The sequence below is a fragment of the Crinia signifera genome, chromosome 4, assembly GCF_055691185.1.
Source record: "Crinia signifera chromosome 4, ASM5569118v1, whole genome shotgun sequence".
Lineage (NCBI taxonomy): Eukaryota > Metazoa > Chordata > Amphibia > Anura > Myobatrachidae > Crinia > Crinia signifera.
In genome coordinates, this window is record NC_139220.1 from 204,397,248 (window position 1) to 204,418,377 (window position 21,130).

The 21,130-nt window shown below is 44.7% G+C and overlaps 1 protein-coding gene across 17 annotated transcripts in view; it reads right to left on the reverse strand.

Annotated features, from left to right (window-relative positions):
- TPM1 (tropomyosin 1) overlaps positions 1–21,130 on the reverse strand; it is a 76,565-nt gene that overhangs the window by 27,201 nt on the left and 28,234 nt on the right. For 2 of the 17 annotated variants that reach the window (XM_083183510.1, XM_083183509.1), the window contains exon 2: positions 12,288–12,413. In XM_083183510.1, coding sequence (XP_083039636.1) covers positions 12,288–12,413 — 126 coding nt within the window. Of the gene's footprint in view, positions 1–1,810; positions 2,314–12,287; positions 12,414–12,615; positions 12,742–13,640; positions 14,024–21,130 lie in introns of those variants that run through there. The other 15 variants (XM_083183516.1, XM_083183517.1, XM_083183518.1 and 12 more) reach the window with 15 other exon arrangements.

Here is a 21,130-nt window from a genome sequence, read left to right on the forward strand (position 1 = left end):
TATAATGTATACAATAATAATGTATAATTTGTGTTCTGGTCACTAAAATCTAATTGGGGGGGTGTTGGGTTAGAGATGCGCAAACAGCACATGATATTCTATAAAGCCATTTCACTTGGAATCAGCAAAACCACAAAACACAGAAAATAGTGCAACGTCACCCCAATTTTGTGGTACGGTTACATTTTGCCTCCATCCTTACTAAATATATATTCCAATATCTGTAGTAATTAAAATAATCATAACTGGCAGAAAAAGTGGTAACCCATACAATGACACCAAATTCTGTCCATCTGTTATATCCACAACCTATATACTAATATGAACACGCCATGTGTACACACAAAACACCCCACTCCAGGTAAATGAAGATAAGCTGTTAACACTGTTGTCCAGATGAACTCTTTTGCATTCCTGAAATTCTCCTTTCAGGAAGGCCCCAAAATTCCCTCCCTCAGTGCTTGGAAACCGCCTGTACTGGGAAGGGAGAGATCAAACACACAGGCTACTTAGGATACTACTTAGGCCACTATAAAATGGATCAGTAATAATGATAACTAGTAGGTCATACATGCATTATGGATGGATTTTGATGAAACAGCAAATTAATAACTTGCCATGAAAGCAGTGCAAGGGCTCAAGCTTACGAAAAAAAAAGTTATGCCTCGCCTGAAGAGTTCAGTATTCTGGCTTGAAAAGTAACTATAAACAGGGCATCTGGTGACCCAAAGAGGATTAAAAACACAAAATAAACCAGGTAAACACAAGCAAAGCAATTATCTAGATTAGAAACCTACAAGTTACAGCAAAAAGGGGGACAGATGAATATGGATCTTTAAAAAAGCAGTCAAAGTGCAGTACAGCGATTGGGGTTTTAACCACGGTGCCCTAGAGTATCAGAATATTTTTCATGGCACCCTTGGGTCAAAAGTTTCTTGTTGATAAATTTAGGAAAAAAATATTAAATTAAGTAAATTGTGTTAATATGTCATCTTTGGGAACAATTTTATAGTGAGGAACCAGATTTGCTTTTGTTTGCCCACATATTTAAATGATTGGCGGCCACCAAATCTGGTTTTTGCCTCATGGCTTCCCCAGACTATCCTGAGTTTGTCCTAGACCACTGTGCATCTAATGCACCCCTCTGCGAGTGTCCGGAGGCACCCCAGAGTGCCTAGACGAAGTTTGGGAACCACTGGCCCAGCAGAAGCAACAGCACATTATACACAATGTAGTAAGGCGTGTGGGCAGTACAGGCAAAGGTGGCGGTGGCAGTCGCCACTCTGGCACAGTGGTAATGAGCATGGCGAGGACAGACACAGATGACAGCCCCCATGGTCACCTCAGCCTGTACTCACCACAATAATTACTTTTGGGAGTATAGTGTACCAGCTTCCACTTTCACCTCTGTACTCATAACACTCATTACTACTAGGAGTCTTGTGTTCCAGTTTCCATTGTCACATTACACTCTCAGTAATAATTAGTGGGCAATGCAAGCAAAGGTGGGAGCTGCTGGCACAGTGGTAAGCTAGCTGTGTGTGCAGCACTAGCAGTGGGAGCTGCTGGCACAGTGGTAAGCTAGCTGTGTGTGCAGCACGGGCAGTGGGAGCTGTTGGCACAGTGGTAAGCTGTGTGTGCAGCACAGGCAGTGGGAGCTGTTGGCACAGTGGTAACGGGTGAGGGCTGCACAGGCAGTGGTTGCTGCTGGCACAGTAGTAAGCAGTGTGGGCAGCAAAAGCATTGGGTGCTGCTAGCACAGTGGCAAGCAGTGAGGGTAAGCAGTTAGGTAGGTGGGGGATTATCTTACTGCCTCTCTCAGCTTCTTCTCCGAGTCCACCTCTCTCTGCAGCCTCTCCGCCCTCTCCTCTGCCTCGTCCGCCTGGTCTTGCAGGCATTTTATCTTCCTTTTCACGGCCTCCAGGGAAGTCATGCCGGCCATGTCTCCTCTCTCTACAGCTACAGCGGCGGGGACAGCTCTCACTTCCGGTGACTTTCCCTCACACGCTAACTACACCCTGTGAGCCGGAGCGGGAGTCGCCCCTCTATGGCCAAATAACTCTCCCTGTGACTCGCTCAGTCCGCGTACAGGAAGTCTCCTCCTTACATAGGCTCCAACCCTCTAATTAACCCTCTCATTAGAGGCCGGCAGCAGTGCACAGAACCGGGATGGGCGGCTGCACCGCGGAGTCAGTGTGTGCCTCGGAGCGGCTTCTGGGTGAGGGGGGCTCGGGCTACTTTCAGTGCGATACCCCCCAGCTCACACATGGACACACCTAACCACACACACACCACTGCTAGAGAAATTCCTTCTCGTCTGCCCAGGTACAGGACAGAGGGACTCTGCTGCCACCTAATGGCAGTTAACTACATAACATCTGACACTGCCAGCCAGGAAGCTAACAAGATGGTTTTGTTTCTAATAAGGAGCAACACCAATTAAGTAACAATCCTGGGGTTCCTCAGATACATGACTGTAGCTGGGCGAAGTGGAAATCTAGCACAGATGCCCTTTTGTCACTGGGTTTATCAGTGAGACTGGCATGCACCGAGCTGGCAGCTATCATGCCAGAGGCATACCTAGAGATTCGTAGGCCCCATAGCAAAAGTTTGTAAGGGCCCCCTAATTGGCAACTGATGGTGATAAATGTATGTAAAACATATTAATTACACAGCCCCCTTCAGCTCTGGGCCCCATAGCAGCTGCACCCCTTGCACCTATGGTAGTTACGCCCTTGTATCATGCTGCATGTACAGTACATAGCAGGCATGAATGATGTTAGATGTTCTCTGTTTGCACAGGTCCGAATTTAGCCCCATCCCTGATGGTGGGCTAGTGCGCATGTGCACACCCCAGGAGCGTACACCTTCGTCAGCACCCGCCCCCAATTCACCAATCTCCATGCAGGATAACAGTAGGTATACACTTATTTTTATCTGAGAAGGCAGGGAAAATCATTCGATGCTGTGCGACTATCAAATGATTTTTCCTCTGTGCGGCCATATGCGAGCGGATGTATAAGCATACACAACTGCTTGCATCATGTCGATTTGAAGGGGTGCCATTTACCTGCTTGCTAGGCATCGAATATACACAGCCTAGCATGCAGGCCTGAATCGGGTCCTCGGCCTGCTGTGCAACTAAGGTGCTCATACACTTATACAATAAATTGTGTGAAAAGTGCCATAGTGTATGTGTTTTGCCTCTGGAGCCGATCCAATGTTCCCATGGGCATCAGATCAAATCTGGAGCTCGCCATGGATGCCAGTCACAAGGATTTGTTGGACCCTGTGGCAGCCAATGGCATTGCATACGATACATTGTAAGCAAAATGAGCGCAAACGGTGTATCAAATGCGATCCTGCCACCCAGGAGCCTGGCGGATCCCCACCAAGTAGTTGGCGAGGTATTGTATGTGACGTACGCATGGGATACTCAGTAGTAGTGTATGGGGGTCTTTACACTATGCGCTTATTTGTCCCTGTTTTGTGAGAAACAGATGGTACAGGTTGGAAGCACGAAGGGTAGAAATTCAGCTTTTTACTAATAAAAGGGTGGGTTGTGACTTGGGAGCAGATACAAACATGCCAAAAAAACCCGCTAGAAGAAAATGCTCTGTTCCTGGACCTCCCTGGTAATGTATGATTGCCATCACCTGTGGGGAACTAGGTAATTGATAAGAAAGGTGTTTCACCACAGGTGCTGGCTGGCATGCATACATTACCAGGGAAGTCCAGGAACAGAGCATGTTCTCCCTGAAGGAGAGGTTTATGTAGCAAGTATGCTCTAATGCGCATGTGCAGGCGCCGGCTGCGAGTGCCTTCAACAAATTTGCTGAGGTGCTTGCAGCCTAACTGACAGGCAGGGTGCTTTCTGGGGTGGACTCCAGGCATTTCATGGGCGTGCTCACAAAAACGGTGGGAGCGCCCATAGAAATGCTGGGCTGACCCCAGCGAATGCAGGCGTTCCCCTGCCTGCTTGGGATGGGCGCATGATATTGGCAGCCGCCCCAATATTGCATCCTTGGTCACATGGTGGGTGTGGGGTAGAGGAGGAGAAATCATTCGATGGTAAGTAACCATCAAATGATTTCTCCTCAGTGCAGGGCACATCAGTTCTCATTTTTTTGTAAAAATTTAAATATGTTTATTAAGATATTGACTTATAATAATAATAATAATAATTGTGGCAATGTGGTGATTATAGGCCCCCAAGACATACTAAAATTATAAGTATAAAAAAAGTGACACAATGCACTCAGTCATTGCTGCTCTGTCTTTGCTTGTTACTTTGTGGGCTGATATTATGTTCTAGTAAATCCTATTACATCTGTATTAACAAGCAGTGGAGGGTTAAATCCGAACTTTTTAGCAATGTGACTTGTATAGTCTTGGGTACATTTCCACTAGTAGAAATACACTAAGGGGGTGATTCTGGTTAGTCTGCAAAAGCAAAGGGAATGCTTTAGACGGCATCAGGTATGGAGAGAGGGGGCTGGAGGGACCGCTGGTGGCGCGGGAGAGGGTGGCGGAATAGCGTAGTGGCGGGGGTCAGCGGTGCCATCAGAATTGTTTAAGACACTGGGCAGCTCCCCCCTGCCATCACTTGTGTATGCAGTTTTCGATGCTGGCTATCCCATCGGGGTCCCATCTCTCCCAACATCATGCTGAATACACATGTCTAATCTGTGCCCAGCTTTACACTGTGAGGGGCTGATACCCCTCATTGTGGGTCATTTACACCAAATAAAAACATGCATGCAAAAATAGTGTATTTCTTCCTATATGTCACATGATTTTACTGATTTGTTTTGCTAAAATCTAACATTTTTATTAGATGTTAATAAAACAAACAATAAAATCTCTATTATATCAGAAACAACTCTCCAACTTACATATGTAAAACACAGACTTTGTGCAAGTCTGTCTGGATTTTTAAAGGGGCAGTCATTTACAACCATAATAGCTAACTAGCACTGCTTTTGCCTTGTAAATGATTGCCGATTTAAACATCGGGAGAGACTCCCTCCAAGTACCACATCTCTGGCAGCTTACATTAACTTATATTCTTCATATCTGCCTGTGTGACATATTAGTGTCAGATGTGTGTTCACAATCAAATCATATCAAGCAGTCCTGTAGTCCTAGCGACTGTCTTACTTACATTGCATTTGCCTCTACTTCAGGCTACCTGCAAATAATGTCAGACAAATATGTGACAGGATGCTGTTCTGCATGTGCTCGCAATTATGGGATCACACCTTTACTATAATAAGGCTAGTCTAAACTGCCCCTTTCCTCCCCTGGTGCAAAACTTGCACAAATCCACATAGGCCCATGTTTTTCAGACATACACAGGGCATATCACGAGGAGGTGGAAAGATGCAAATTGATCCAAATCAATGGGTCTCGGCAAGTTAACTCAATACGTTTTCAGAGTGTGATGAAAGTTTGTAAGGGCCCCTATTTATCACCTAATGCTGACAAATGTATACAGCACATGATACTTTAACAGGCAAAGTGGGCCCCTCTCAGCTCTGGGCCCCATAGCAGCTGCACCCCCTGCACCTTTGGCAGTTAGGTCCTTGGTTCCTGTGAATGGGTTGGTAGAGTTCCCAGTGCAATGCTTGCCCAGGGAACAACAATCCTGTTAAGACATCCTTGCAGCAATTGTGGAATATTTATAAAAAACTGGTTATAAAGAAAGCAGTGTTTTTATTCCAAAGCAATCCGTACGAGTTTTGGTACAATGCAGGTGGCCGTTTGGCTCTGGCTAGTTAAACCACTTTTTTCACCACTTAACAAAACTACTTCCACTGTGTTTATTATAACAGAATGCAAAGCACAATTTGATTGTGAGTATTATTTCTTAGTTCCAACAGAGGGCACTATTTACTGTTGTAGTAGAATCCAAGGTTCTATCACCTTGGATTCTGCATATCATGTCAAGAGCTCTATGTGGAAGGAATAATACTATTTTGCTTGACCAACCACACTCTGGACCTTATTCAGGTCCATGCTCTCCCACCTGCATTTCTGCGCAAGCGCTGTGTGCGAGTGGCCACGACGAACAGAGTGTTTGCTGGGCACTTGAACACAACGGTGTGGGGCGGCGGGCTGGGGAATGCGCCCATGGGAACACCCAGCGATTCATGGGCATTGCCATGAAAACACTAGGCGTTCTCATTCTAATGCCCCAGTGACGCAGGTGCCGGGGGCGGGCAGCTGACATCACCGGATGTCAGCTGCCCGCCCTGTCCTCACACAGGACACCACATCATTTGATGGTCAGCGACCATCGAATGATGTGGGTGTCGCCTCATAAGCTGCGAATGGATGTTTATGCGAAACATCCATTCGCAGTCGTGCGGGCGAAGTCACCCTGCGAAGGGGGATAGGGGTCTGTGCGAATGGCGAGAAGGCTAAAAAAAAAGACCCCTTCGCAATGCTGCGTGTTAATCTGAATAAGCTCCTCTGAACAGGTATTCAGCTGTCCCTATTTGCTGCTGGAATAAAACTCTAGACATACTACATTAAGCATTAAATGGCTATAATACTGTTGTAAATAAATATATATACAGATGGAGCCGGCCTTGTTCTTGCAGGCTCTCCCATGGGGAGCGCAAGCGTCTCGTGTGCGTGCGCCCCATGGCGGCGGCATTCCCCGCGGCTGCAGACAGAGCCGGTCCACACTAACACCCCAACCCTCCCACCTAACCCTGCCTGTCTCCCTGAAGCGTAGACGGGCAGGGGCCCGCTGCCCAGCCGCTGGGAGACTGGGATGCGCGTGTGCGTGAGATGCACGCATGTCCCAGTTTAATGGAGTCCCTCTCTGCCGGCGCTCGGCAGAGGGGACGTTCTGGCAGGCGCCGGGCAATAACGAGAGGGGCTCCATCTGTATATGTGCGTGTGCTAAGCTGGGTACACATTAGACAACATCGCAATGATGTGATGTCGTCAACAATTTCCCTTGAACTGTCTGGAACTCCCTGGCTAACGATATAGTGTATACACACTGAACAATGTTACAAACGATATCATTCACTTTCCACATCCATGAGTATGCTGTCGTTGATGATATAGTCAGGATTAAGCTGCATATACAAACAACAAAGGAGGTTGCTAAAGAATCAAATTCCTTATGTAGCCCATACACTTATGACCTATTGCATGCAATCATTCGATTTCGACCACATCTGTTCGATTAATCGAATGATTGCATGCACATGTGCAGGCCCGCTGGTCGAATCTCACAATGATAGTTGATATGTGCTGCACAAAATATCTATCGAATTGCAGGAGTGATTCCATGTGGTTTTTAACCACATGCAATCACTCCGATGCAATCAGCGGGCGGAGGGAGCACTGGTGGATGTCGGGTGTCAGTCCGGGGCTGTGCCACTGTAACTTACTGACGGAACTGGAAAACAGACCAGAATGGTTGTTTAGATACATTTGTTAATTCAAACCGATTTAACCAATTTGTATGAATGACCATTGTCTGTTTTCCGTACTTTTTTTCCCAGAAGATAGTTTGGACAGATATAGTTATAGTCGTGCACCCAGCTGAAAAGCCTCCATACACTAGTGGGAGTTGGCCCATTTTCACCTGATTCCGACAGATCAGGCTGAGAAATCAGGTGTAATTGGGCCAAATTGCATGTGTTTGACATCTGCTCTGACCCGATGCGCGGTCACGTGCACATCGAGTCGGAGACTGATGTGCTGCACATAAGAGAAATCATATGTACAGCGGATAGCTAAAAATTCACCCGCTATGTATCACATCCGGCTTCCATGGAACTTCCCCAGCAGCTCCAGAGTCCTTTTACATAGGATAAATCAAGTGCCAAGTCCGATGTGAGCCCTCCTGGGGAGCTGCTGGGGGAGCTCAAGGTAAATTGGGTCCGACTTGTCCTTAAGACTAGTCGGACTAGTGTATGAGGGCCTTAAGGCTGAATACACACATACAGATATATCTGCTGACAGATCGGGCAGTGTGTTCTGCATTCACAGTGCCTGATCACTCATGACTGACGTTACAACTGGGCAGCTGCATTTACATGCGCCTGCCCAGTTGTCAGTCACAGTTGGCTTGTGCAGTGGGTGTACTGTGTAAGCAGTACACCTGTGTGTGCTTGGATATCAATATGTCTGTGAATGTTGTCTTTCACAGACATATTTCTGGTACACACTGACCAACACACCCAATGGGGGTCATTCTAATTCTTTCAATCCCCGGTGAATTTGCAACGGGACCAATGTTTTTATTCTATACATGCGCATAATAGCTTATGTGCATGTGCAGGGTCCCTGTGTGAATGGCTTCGGCGACTTGCATAGTCAGAGGTGTGTGGCGGCGGAGTCGGGTGTTGCCCATGGGAATGCCCAGCGTTTCATAGGCATCCCCGTGAAAACACTGAGCGTTCCCATGGGAATGTGGGCGGGATGAGGTGTGCTGGGGGTGGGCAGCTGACATCATATGACGTCAGCCACCCGCCCTGTCTTTGTCCCGGCACACGCAAATAAAAGTCAGTTTCCACTGACTTATATTTGCAAGTCCACAAATCCACAGCAGGTCCGGCACAGCCACTTATGCGAACAATAGGGAGGGCGCCCGTTATCCAGGAGAAATACAAGATGCACAGTCGCAGCACTCCGTCCACTTGAAAAATCCGTTTAATGGAATTAGCAATAAAGCAACGTTTCAATTAGTATTAAACGGATTATTCAAGTGGGCGGAGTACTGTGACTGCATCATATATATATATATCTGTGTGTGTGTGTGTATTCTAGTGGATTTTATATATATACATATATATACATATATATATATATATATATATATATAAAAGCACGCACACACATATACACATATTGGGGCCAATTCAGACTTGCTTGCACAGGTCCAAATTCGTCCCCGTCCCCAATGGTGGGGGACTGTGCATGCGCATAGGTGCTAATGCCCATGTTCGGACCCGCATAGCGAGCGCATTCAGCGATATTTATATTCGCAGGGGAACACGCTGCCCGATTGTGTAAGCGTACACATCCTCGTTCGGTGGCGGCAGCGTCAACCTGCTCATTAGGCTGCGAATATTCACAGCCTAGCGAGCAGGTCTGAATTACCCCCATTGATTATATATTTGTACAAGTGGATGTGTTTTTACTGATGTGTAATATTGTGTATCATTCCAGGGAAGGACTGATTTTATATCTGGTATACTGTACCTCATAAGGAATCCCACTGAGGCCTCTAGTTAATACAAAGATAGCTTAAACTCAAATAAATGTAGAAATGTTTTCCATTATGCATAGTTCTGCTGTAATAATCATTAGTACCGCAACAGAGCCAAATCTTAAGTACTAATTATTCAAAAGTTCCCTCACATGTAATATTCCGGAGAATAACCTATGCGAAATATTTTATCCTTCAGCTTTTCTTTATAATTAACTAATTCATTAGGACAAGTCTCTTCTTGCTACTAACATTAAACAAACACTAATAACTGTTCCTACATTTCCAAATGAAATCTGCTCTCTCTGTCTGGATTCTTCATGGAGAGCGATTTCTAAATAGTCAACATACTTTTCCTTATAAGGAATATGTGTCTGGAATCCATATGCAGCCTCATTCACTCCACAATACAGAATGTTCCATTGTATCACAGCCTGCAAGCGCCATCCCTATGCACTGCTCACATTACATCTGGACTCAGCTGGCCTTAAACAGTCAATATTGGTTTAACACTCTTCCCTAAAGATGAGGGTTCTTTTATTTTTACTGATATATTAGAAAGCATTGTGTTGGTAATCTGTGGAATTAAACCTAAAATAAATACGTAAATACTGAAGGGTGTTTTTTGTGGGGGCGGTTTTTTAAGTAAAAAAAGAAATAAAAAAAGTGGGAGTAAACTTAATTTTTTTATTTGTATCAATGTAAATATTTTTTCCCACTGATTATTATTATAATATATACACCGTATATACTCGAGTATAAGTCGATCCGAATTTAAGCCAAGGCACCTAATTTTACAACAAAAAACTGGGAAAACTTATTGACCCAAGTGGGACCCTCACTCGAGTATAAGCCAAGGGGGGCTTTTTCAGCATAAAAAATGTTCTGAAAAAGTAGGCTTATACTCGAGTATATATGGTAAGTATAAAATTAGAACATATAAACTGATTGGTGAATGGAAATATGCCAGGTAATGTACAGAGAATCTCATTATGTAGGCATTGTATATTGCAGGGTCCTCCCCAGATCAAAGTTATTTAGCATTTGACAGGAAGCAGACAGCTGAGGCAGAGAGTCTTGAGTGTATACCATATAAAGCTTGGAGTTATATATAAACCAAGTGTGTTCCTATCTCTGCACTCTGCAGGCCCAGCAAGTATCATCTTCCTCCTTACTTTACTGTAAGGGCTAGGTTTCTGCTTGGCAGCATGGAAGAAAGAGGTCACTGCAAAATTTAAATGGCTCCTGTCATCTCCCAAGACTTTTCTCTCTGTGACCTCATCAGCTAACAATAGAAGGACATCACCAAGATATAAACGCTAATATCTCTCATTATCTTGCCATATTTTTCCTAGCTGTAACACAACTTGTAAAATGTAAAAACAAAGAAACTTATACCAAACAAGGCTCATCCACAGCCATTAAAACTACTGTTCAATCCACAGAAAATAGTGCCCCACATTTAAAACCTAAAGGTTATTCTGCTTGTGAAATAATGGTTCTAGGTGGTTTGTTATTTACATTTGACAGTAGCCACTACAATTGTATGGCAGGTAATATGAAATATTAATGAGGTTTGCACTAAATTTGGATCAGCCAAAAATACAAATGACATGATCAATCTGCAATTGTTTTATAGAATCTGACTTTTTAGTGCAGGGATGGGAACCTTCGGCCCTCCAGCTGTTGTTAAAGTACATATCCCAGCATGCCCAGCATGGCCAAATAGCAAAACTGTAGCTGAGCATGCTGGGATGTGTAGTTCAACAACAGCTGGAGGGCCTAAGGTTCCCCATTCATGGTTTAGCGGCTGATGGCTGAAACTGAGAATCATGGGGACTAATGGAAATAGTCAGGATCCCAACATACAAGCTAATAAATAGGAATATATTTATCTGGATTTTGATTCTGATAAGTTTTAATTGAATTGTATAAAATAAACAAATATAATTTTTTTTTTTTTACTAAAAATCACCTTAACTACAAGTACAATAATATGAAATCTATTCTGATACTATATACAATCCTGGTTGTGGTGGGCAGGGGGAGTAGAAGTTGTTCCTTTCCTACAGCCTTGAAACTTGCTTTGAACCCATAGGATAAGGCCATGTATGATAAGTTTTTAATTACAGCAAATAAATATCTTTTTTCTTTTTCAGTAGTTGTTCATTTAATACTCAACGTCTTTATCTAGAACAATTCTTTCTTTAGTTTGGATATCCAATATATTTTTAAAGCTGTGTATTTGGTCGCTGAGCGATTTTGGATTAAAATCACTCAGCAATATATTGCTCGGTGTACTGTTTTCATCAGTGACCAGCAATTTTTAGCCATAATTGGAGGAGCATGCTCCTGCGACCAGCGACCATGAAGGGCTGGCAGTGGGTGTGCACTCCTGGTGATTTATCTCCCACAGCACATGAAATCACTGGCAATATGGCCGCTCAGCGACCATATTGCCAGCGATAGGCGCTGAAATCACCCCCGTGTGTACACAGCTTTATATCACTCCAATTACATTGCCTGAAATTCTACACTGAGCCATGGGATAATTTACATTGGCTGGCTCACTGTCCCATATGGGATCACTTTTAGTGTTCCTAATAGGAAGTGGTTCTAATACACACATAGAACACGGACACTGTGGACTGCATAAAGTATATATGGGCCTTAGTAACATGAGTTGTGTATTAATCACACCACACCACGCAGTTGTGTTCTACTGTATTGTACTTGCAAGATTACCCATATTGTGCCAATGAGTCTACAAGTTGGGCTAGAAAAGGGAAGATATACTAAATCAAATGTTGGGTTAGATGTTAAACTTATGTAGGTAAGAACTACTTTCCCCAATCTTTATATATGTTTCAGTATGAGGCTATGACATACACATAGATTGTCCTGACATGTTCCATGCTCCTATGTGACACATGCAGTGCTCTATAAGGAAGAATATCTGAATGGATCAAGTGCACAGCTAGAGTGTCATAGCAAAAAAAGAAATGGGGGAATGTGCAATGGTCAGGGACTTTGTTTAACCTTAACTTACATCAGTGGCTTTCTTCTCAGCAAGTTCCAACTTCTCTTGGGCATCCTTAAGTGCTTCTGAATATTTGTCCAACTCATCCTCAGTACCTTTTAGTTTCTTCTGCAGTGCTACAAGTTCATCCTCCAGCTGAGACACGGTTGTACAGGTGCCACAGTGGGGTTGTGGGTGGATGGGCAAGGGTAGTGACGAGGGGGCAATAAGGTGGTGCAGCAGCCAACAGAGGTGCAGAGAGACAGGACAGGACAGGAACCACAAGGAGGGAGAGAGAGAGAAAAAAAAGAGAGAGAGAGAAGACAGTTAGACAGATGTAATTGGTACAGCCATATACCTTTGTGGCCTTCTCCTCTGCAGTTAGGAGGCTCTCCTCAGCCAGATGAAGGTCATCAAAAATCTTATCTCTTAAATCCTCTGTCACCCGCAGCTGCTTTTCCATTTCGGCAATCTCTTCCTCTAACTAATGGGTTTCATAATAGTTAAGAAGAAAATAAAAGATATATATGTATATATATACACATACATATCTATATATATATATATATATATATATATATATAATATATATATAATATATATATATATATATATATATATATATAAGCCTGCACAGTTATTTAAGATTACTTTTATGACCATGTGCATTAAGTAATATGGGGATGAAGCAAGTGGCTTGAATCCATTAATAATTAAAGGCTCATTTCCAGAGATGAATTAAAAGAATCCGAACTGGGTGATGAAATGCAGCATTCAAAACATTAAAATCATTACTAAAACGCTCTATTCTCCTTATTCAAATTCAACTCCATAAACCAGCCTTTCAATTAATCATTCAGGACACATCAAAGAGAACGTTCTAGATCTACACCTATTCCAATAGCTATAACACTCTGACGTCAGTCATTGTGTTCCTAAACTTTCTTCTCAAAGCTATACTGAATAAAAAGGCATTACTATCACTGTAATACAGTGCTGTGCTCCACTGCATGAGTGAAACAGTTAACTGGCTCTATCTAGACATGCTGGAATATTGCCAGCTTCAACAGCACACAAAAAGATACACTTTATCACTTTATTTCATGTCTCATATACTCTTATCTATCGTCTGTCTATCCATATTTCTATCATGGAGCAAATATATCACTAGCACATTTGAGTATAATCCACTATAGGTCAAATGATTGACAATCACAACTGGTTGTACTTTCCAGGACTATAGGGAAGGTGTACCCATGATTATCACTGAATAAAGATTCTTTTGTAATAAAGGCAGGACCAAGGTGGCATCTGATGTCCTCCATTGGCACTGCTATTGACAGGGCATATGGCTCTGGAGCAGTAAGGATTTCCCAAGCAGACCTGTTTGCTCTTGTCCTCTGCTCCCTTCTTGTCAGCTTCTGCCTGTTCTGCTCTGTCCAAGGCATTTTCCTTGTCGAGCTTGAGCATCTGCATCTTCTTCTTGATGGCGTCCATGGCTGGTGTTTGGGTGGGGGGCTAGTCAGACAGAGAAACGGGACAGGGAACAGAGCCTGGGAGGATGCAGAGAGAGGTTCAGTCCTTCTTAGTCTGAGCCCTGGGCTGGAGTGCAAACTCTCAGCTGTCCCAGTCTCAGAAATATGTACCGGGGAAGGGTGAGGGGGGGCAGAGAAATTCCTTAGGACACTCAATACTTTTTTGGGAGCCTTGCCTTTCTCTCCTACTGCTGGCTTTTTTTAAGGCTGGCTCCTTCTATTCGCTGCAGCCGACCATTTGACTGCATTTGACTATATAAGGGGTGTGATGGGCAGAGGCATACATTGGGTGGATGGGAGGGGGACACAGGGGGAGCGCAGCCTGTTCCTATTTCTAAACCTTCATGCAGGAGAACAGCAAATGGGGGAGGTCTCTCCTGTATGGGACGTCTCAGGGCAACTCATTCAGGAACAATTCTCTTCCTGGGATCTGGGGATTAAAGAACAGGAGCACAATATACACTACTCCGTAATCACACACTGCGCAGGTCATGTCATATGTAGTAATATAAGTGCCGTGCTGTTCTGTACACTAGGAGTACTACTTACTAGTATTACCAGTTATGCATAAAACGAACCTCAGTACAGACTTCTGCTTTATTACCGAGAAACCCTGACAACGTTCTCTATGAGCTTGTTATTTATCACACACTGGCAGCTGCTATCGCTACATACTAGATAATGTTGTATTATATGCGGGTGCGGCTGCTGTCCCTCTCTATAAGCACACATCAGCGTGACAGCACCATTGCTATATCCTGCCACCACCTGCTCTTCATTACGCTCACACATTTGTTGTAACCTAGGAGCAGAGCCACAGGATGTGCTAAAGTACAGTTGTATTCTATTTAACCAACCAATTTATAGCCACAACATCAATGGTCAAAATCTGCTATCCTTAGGTAGATTCTACTGGCCACAGGATTTTTGTAACCAATTGTAACCAACTACTTATTTGAAGGCCATGTAGCAAAAGTTTGTAAGGCAACTGATGGTGATAAATTTATGTAAAACATATTACTTAGACAGTAAAGATGAGTCCCTTTCAGCTCTGGGTCCCATAGCAGCTGCACCCCTTGTACCTATGGTAGTTACGCCCTTGGGTGTAGGTCCCTTTAATGTGTCTGCACTGCATACCTCCCAACTGTCCCGCTTATCGCGGGCAAGTCCCGGTATTTTGGAACATTCCCTCCTGCCACCGGCAGTGTCCCGTGAGTATAGGCCAAGCCCCTTTTCGATAGACCACGCCCCCAAAAATTCGGCGCACGCCTTCGGCACCCCTGTACCGCCCCTGTGTCGGCAAATGTTGGGAGGTATGGCGCTGTGTGCTGAGCAATCTGTCAGGGCCAGTGTTCTCTAGTGAGAACACTGGCTCTGATGACTATTAACTAATCTTGATTTTAATCGCCGGGCGATAGCGACTTGTGGGCCACGCATCACTATTGCTATGGTCCCTACACACTGAATGATGTAGGGGCATTTTGTAGTGGGTCCTACACACGTAGCGATGTATGTAAATGAGCGTTCTGAGCGATGCTAGATTGATGTTATATTTTACATGGCATGTTGCTATGGGAGACCAATCAGATACTTTCTATTATCTTCTAGTAGGTGCTAAAGAAATAAGTAGATTCAGATTGGTTGCCCATAGCAACATCCCATGTAAAATAGAATCCCTTAGTCAATTTTCCCCATAGTGCCTGATTCCTATTACCCCACACATACTGTAATAGTGCCCCTTATTCACACTATGTTATAACATAGTGCCACTTACACATAATGCACCAGTAGTAGTGCAGTTTACACATAAGTTCCACATTAGTAGCAACACTTATACACGTAGGACCTTATTCTGTTTGACTCGCCTCAAGATACATGCATCATGTTAAATTTGAAGTGTGCTACCATTAGACAATGGGCAGAATATAATCAAGGGAAACAAAAAGAGTGTCTATAGGTTGTGTAGTGGTGTAACAATAGCCCCACAGAACGGCCGCAGGGAGGCGCTGAGTAAAGTGTGGGCGCCGGGGGTCTGCGGGGCTATTGTTCCGCTCCTGCCTTACCCCAGTTGCCGCTTGCCGCCTCTAACCGGGACGCAGATCGGCGCGGGGGGGGAGGGGGGTAACGAGGGGGGTGTTAACTTTCTGGAGGGGGGCACTGAACATTCCCGGCAGGGGGGGGGGGGGGGGGGCGCTATATTTGTAGTTACGCTTCTGAGGTTGTGCACTGAAGAGATTTACTAATAAAAATGTACTTATATTGTATGTTTAAAATTCTGCAAAATCTAAAACAACAGGAGAAGTGAAGAAATATAAAGAATGAGTGTATTAAAGAAGGATATAAAATCCTGACGTGGCAAGGCTCCAGTGTCACTATATTCATAAATATCACTGATTTGGATGTGAGTAATGGTGCGTCTTATTCCAATGGGGACTGGCAGGTTACAAAGTGACACTGTTTCTTCACAAATGTAACAATTGAAGTTACAAAATATGAGTTCACTTCTCTAATATGGTGTGAATTGAGCCTCAGTAATGCTGCTTTCAGACCGCATATCTGGCTTTGACCCTGTATTTGGAAACGTTTCCAAAAACGGGTCTGCCAGATAAAACCCCTTTCACACCGCAGCACTTAAACGGTATACTACCGTTTAAGTGCCGATTTTTTGACACTGGCAGACCCGTTTTTGGAAACTTTCCAAATACAGGGTCAAAGCCAGTGCAGCCTTCAGCCCTCCCCTCCGTGCAGCTCCCCCCCCCCTCGCGCGTGTCGACCGAGAGCGTGTCGACGCCCCCCGCGCATGTCGACGCCCCCCGCGCATGTCGACGCCCCCCGCGCGTGTCGACCCCCCCCCCCCCCCCCGCGCGTGTCGACTTACCCCGTGCCGGTACCTCCGTTGTGGATCCCGGCACTGCAGCTCAGTATGCTCGGAAAGCACTTATGAAAAAAGTGTCTTCCAGAAAATGGCTGCCCCATAGGAAACCCAGTTTAAAAAAACTGTCTTTCGTATGGGGGCAGCCATTTTCTGAAAGACACTTTTTTCATAAGTGCTTTCCGAGCATACTGAGCTGCAGTGCCGGGAACCACAACGGAGATACCGGCACGGGGTAAGTCGACACGGGGGGCGCCGACACGCGGGGGGGCGTCGTCGACACGCGCGGGGGGCGTCGACACGCGCGCGGGGCGTCGACACGCGCGCGGGGGGGGGCTAAAGTGCTGTGAATACTTAATGAGCGCTCATTAAGTATTCACTGTGCTGAATTTAGGACCCAGCTCATTGGCTGGGTCCTAAATACCGTTTCAGAACCGATTTTGAGCCTAAAATACCGGTTCTGAAACGGGTAGGACCCTGCATTTTAACCGGTTAGAAAAAAACGTTTTTTTCTAACCGGTTAAGTGGTCCTGCACCTTTCAGACCGCACACATTACCGTTTTAAAACGGTAAAAAACGGCAATATACCGTTTTTAAAGTGCGGTCTGAAAGGGGCATTAAGGGCCCCATACATCAGCAATTAATTGTGACAATTTTCAGATATGGAGATGATTGCCACAATTCATTTTAGATGTGTGGGCTCCCCCTTTTGGCAATCCAAATCAAAATTGCCAATCGATTGCTTAATCAGGTTTTTAAACATGTTTAATAATCTGGTATTATCTGCAGATCTTTTTTGTATGTGTGGGCATTCCCAATTTGTCTTCTTCATCTATTTACATTACGAAAAGCAATCGATTGGGCAATTTCCAGATATGAAGATGCAATGTTCAGATGGAAAAATCTACCGATCACTGAAATAAATCTGTAATGTGTGGGCAAAGTCAGATAGATTGTAAAATCCATTTATCTGGCCAAAAAAATCCCAGGATCTGGAAATCCATTAATTGTGATTGCTGATGTATGGGGCCCATTAGATTAGCCTGTTTATGATTTAAATCAGCCTAATATATTCTGTGCATATGATATCACCCATATATTAGCTGGGCCTCAGTTTTAATTACTGAGCTATAATGTGTGTGGCTCACAATTATAATATAAAGAGAAGGAACATTGCTGTGTAGCTGTACTAATGGGGGACAGCGTCCTGTCCTTCAATGCCGCTCTAACAGCGATGTTGAGAATAGAGATGAGTGACTGCAGGCAGACACACAGAGCCGCTGTGGACCCTGTGCGGGTGGCAGGCACTTGCCTGGGTAGACTGACGTCTTTTCCCCATACGGCGCTAAACAGAGTAGTGGCAGTGATAACAAGGTTATCTCTGTTGTCAGCAGAGATCAGGTAGGATGCGCATCAATTTTCAACTATACCCATTCAAAATACATTTCATATATGTGTGACACTGGAAGCACTCACACACGGGAAAACGCCGGTGCACGTTTTGCAGTGAGCTTCCTCAGGTCCACCAGATGCTGCCCTGTAAATGCAGATACGCATGCCCTTTCTTACACGCTGCGTTCATACACATGGGCTGCGAATGGATGTTTAACATAAACATCTATTCGCAGGGTGTGGGGGAACACCCACATCATTCAATGGTTGCTGACTATCGAATGATGTGGAAGGCACACGCATAGCTAAGGTTAAGGCCCATACACACTAGAAGATTTTCATTTCAAAAGACTTTGCCAAAATCTGTGATAGATATATCTTTCACCAAAGTAGTGTGTACACATTGAGCTATTTTCCTCAAAGAGCAAGAGATTTTCAGGAGGCAAAAGACTTTGCTGAAAATCTTTCATATAAAAGGCGATTTACATAATGGGCTGGGTTTGAATTACAAGGGTGGGAGCAAGGGCCATTTTATTCAGTGCATTTCTGTTATAGGTGCCTGATTCAGAACTGATTGCTGGGCTGATCTTCAGAGCCCGGCAATCAGGTAAACTCCACCCGCGCTGCAAAATCCCACCCATATGCACGGAAAACATTCAATTTGCAGCTGTGCCCGTAGGGAGAAATACATTCACTTGCAACAGCAATGTATATGTTACGCCATAACAAAATATACATATGTGTAATGCCCATTACACATATACCACATACTGTAATGCCCATTACACATATACCACATACTGTAATGTCCATTACACAATATGCCACACACTGTAATGGCCATTACACATAGGCCACACACCGTAATGCCCATTACATATAATGCCACATAAGTGCTGTTTACCTACATGCTCATTGCTAGGGTTTTCATGCACGGTGCCAGGGGTAACATGCTATGTGCACTGCATCCTTATGCTCACCTTGCCCCGCTGTCTGTCCCTGCCTGCATCAGTAAAGGAGACCGCCGGGCAGAGCGGTGGGGAAATCCGACTGTCTCAGAGCAGGTCCATCTGTTTGCGATTCGCAGCCAATCAGGCAACGGTGGCTTGCGAGTTGCATGCAGGCGTGTCATTCAAAATAGCCACATAGCGGATGGTTGGACCTGCTCTGAGACAGACGGAGGGAGCAGCCTCACTACGTGTGGAGCCAGCCTGACGGGGCGGTGCGGACGAGCGGGACGGCGCTGGTGAGTATGATCTAGAGCAGGGGAGGGGGAGGAGGGAGGAAGGGGGCGGTCAGCTGGGCTGAAAGACTATCATCTCTCAGCCCGTGCTGCGTACACACCTAGCGATGATGGCTGAAAAACCAGCCATCATCACTAGATGTGCTGGTAAAACCAGCAGACTGCCCACCTCGCTGGCGATGATGCGGGAGCGCGCATCATCGCCAGTTGGCTGTCGGTGGGGCATTTTCAGCTGAAAGTCGCCTAGTGTGTATGGGCCTTATCTCTCATGTAACCTTAGATATGCGTTGGCAATCAGCTACCCGCCCACATTACAAGGAGATTTCCATGGTAACACCCAGTGTTCCCATGGGCATGACTATCTGCCGCCCCACACCACTCGGCCGCAGCCTTGGGTGCACGCACCCAGCATATGCACATGTGCAGAAATGTGGCTGCGTATACGCAAAACACCCCACCCCGTACGAACATACAGTCCTTGCGATTGGACCAGAAAAACCCCCATAATGCCTCCAGTAGTAGCTCCACTAATATACATAATATACATAATGTAGCAGCACCTCTTAAACACATAATGTCCACAGTATTAGCGGCACTTGCACATAAGCAGAACCCTTGTGGTGCTATATAAATAAGTGGTAATAATAATAATTATAATAATAATGCCATCAATAGTAGTGAACCATATATACATAATGCCTCCAGTAGTAGTACTCCTTATACAAAAAATGTCCACAGTATTAGCTCCGCTTATACACATACTGCCCTCAGTAATGGTGCACTATATACACATAATACCCCCTGTAATAACGCCCCTTATACACATAATGCGCCCAGTAGTAGGGCTCCTTATACAGGGGCGGATCCAGGATAAAATGACAGGGGGGGCACCATGATAAAAAAGGGTTTGGGTGGGGGAGGGGCGGTGTTAGTGGTGCGAGTGTACATGCTAAGAGAGCGGCAGGAGAGGGTGGGAATGGAATTAAAAATAGGCCCTGGCATTTAAAGTACGCAGGCCCACCATGGCGACAAAAGTGAAGGATGTAGTTGCGCGCGCCGAAGGCGCGCTCCGGAAAAGGGTGTGTGGCCACTCAACAGGGGGCTTGTCAACACCATATACAACTTCTACACATTATGCAACAAAATACTAGACCCCATTATACTTGCCCCTTACACATGATGCCAAATGGAATGAACCAAAATTGACATAATGCCACATGGATTGAGACAAATTTCAAATAATGCCACATGGATTGTGTCAAAATTCACATAATGCCACATGGATTGAGCCAAAATGTACATAATAACACACACGGATTAAGCCAAAATTCACATAATGCCAAATGGATTGTGTCAAAATTCACATAATGCCACACGGATTGAGCCAAATGCATAAAATGCCATACGGATTGAGCCAAAATTCACATAATGCCACATGGATTGAGCCAAAATTCACATAATGCCACATGGATTGAGCCAAAATTCACATAATGCCACATGGATTGGGAAAAAATTCACATAATGCCACACGGATTGAGCCAAAATTCACATAATGCCACATGGATTGAGCCAAAATTCATATAATGCCACACGGATTGAGCCAGAATTCACATAATGCCACACAGATTAAGCCAAAATTCACAATACACTTCATAAACAGGTACATTGTCCATCAAAGGCTCGCATAAGACATTTACACCATAATGTCCATTACACGTTAAGTTACAAGCCATTATGTCCATTATGTGTTATGCCAAACCATAATGCCTATTAAAAATTATGCTAAATAAGTGCTGCTTCTCTACATGCTCATTGCCAAGGGTTCCATGCT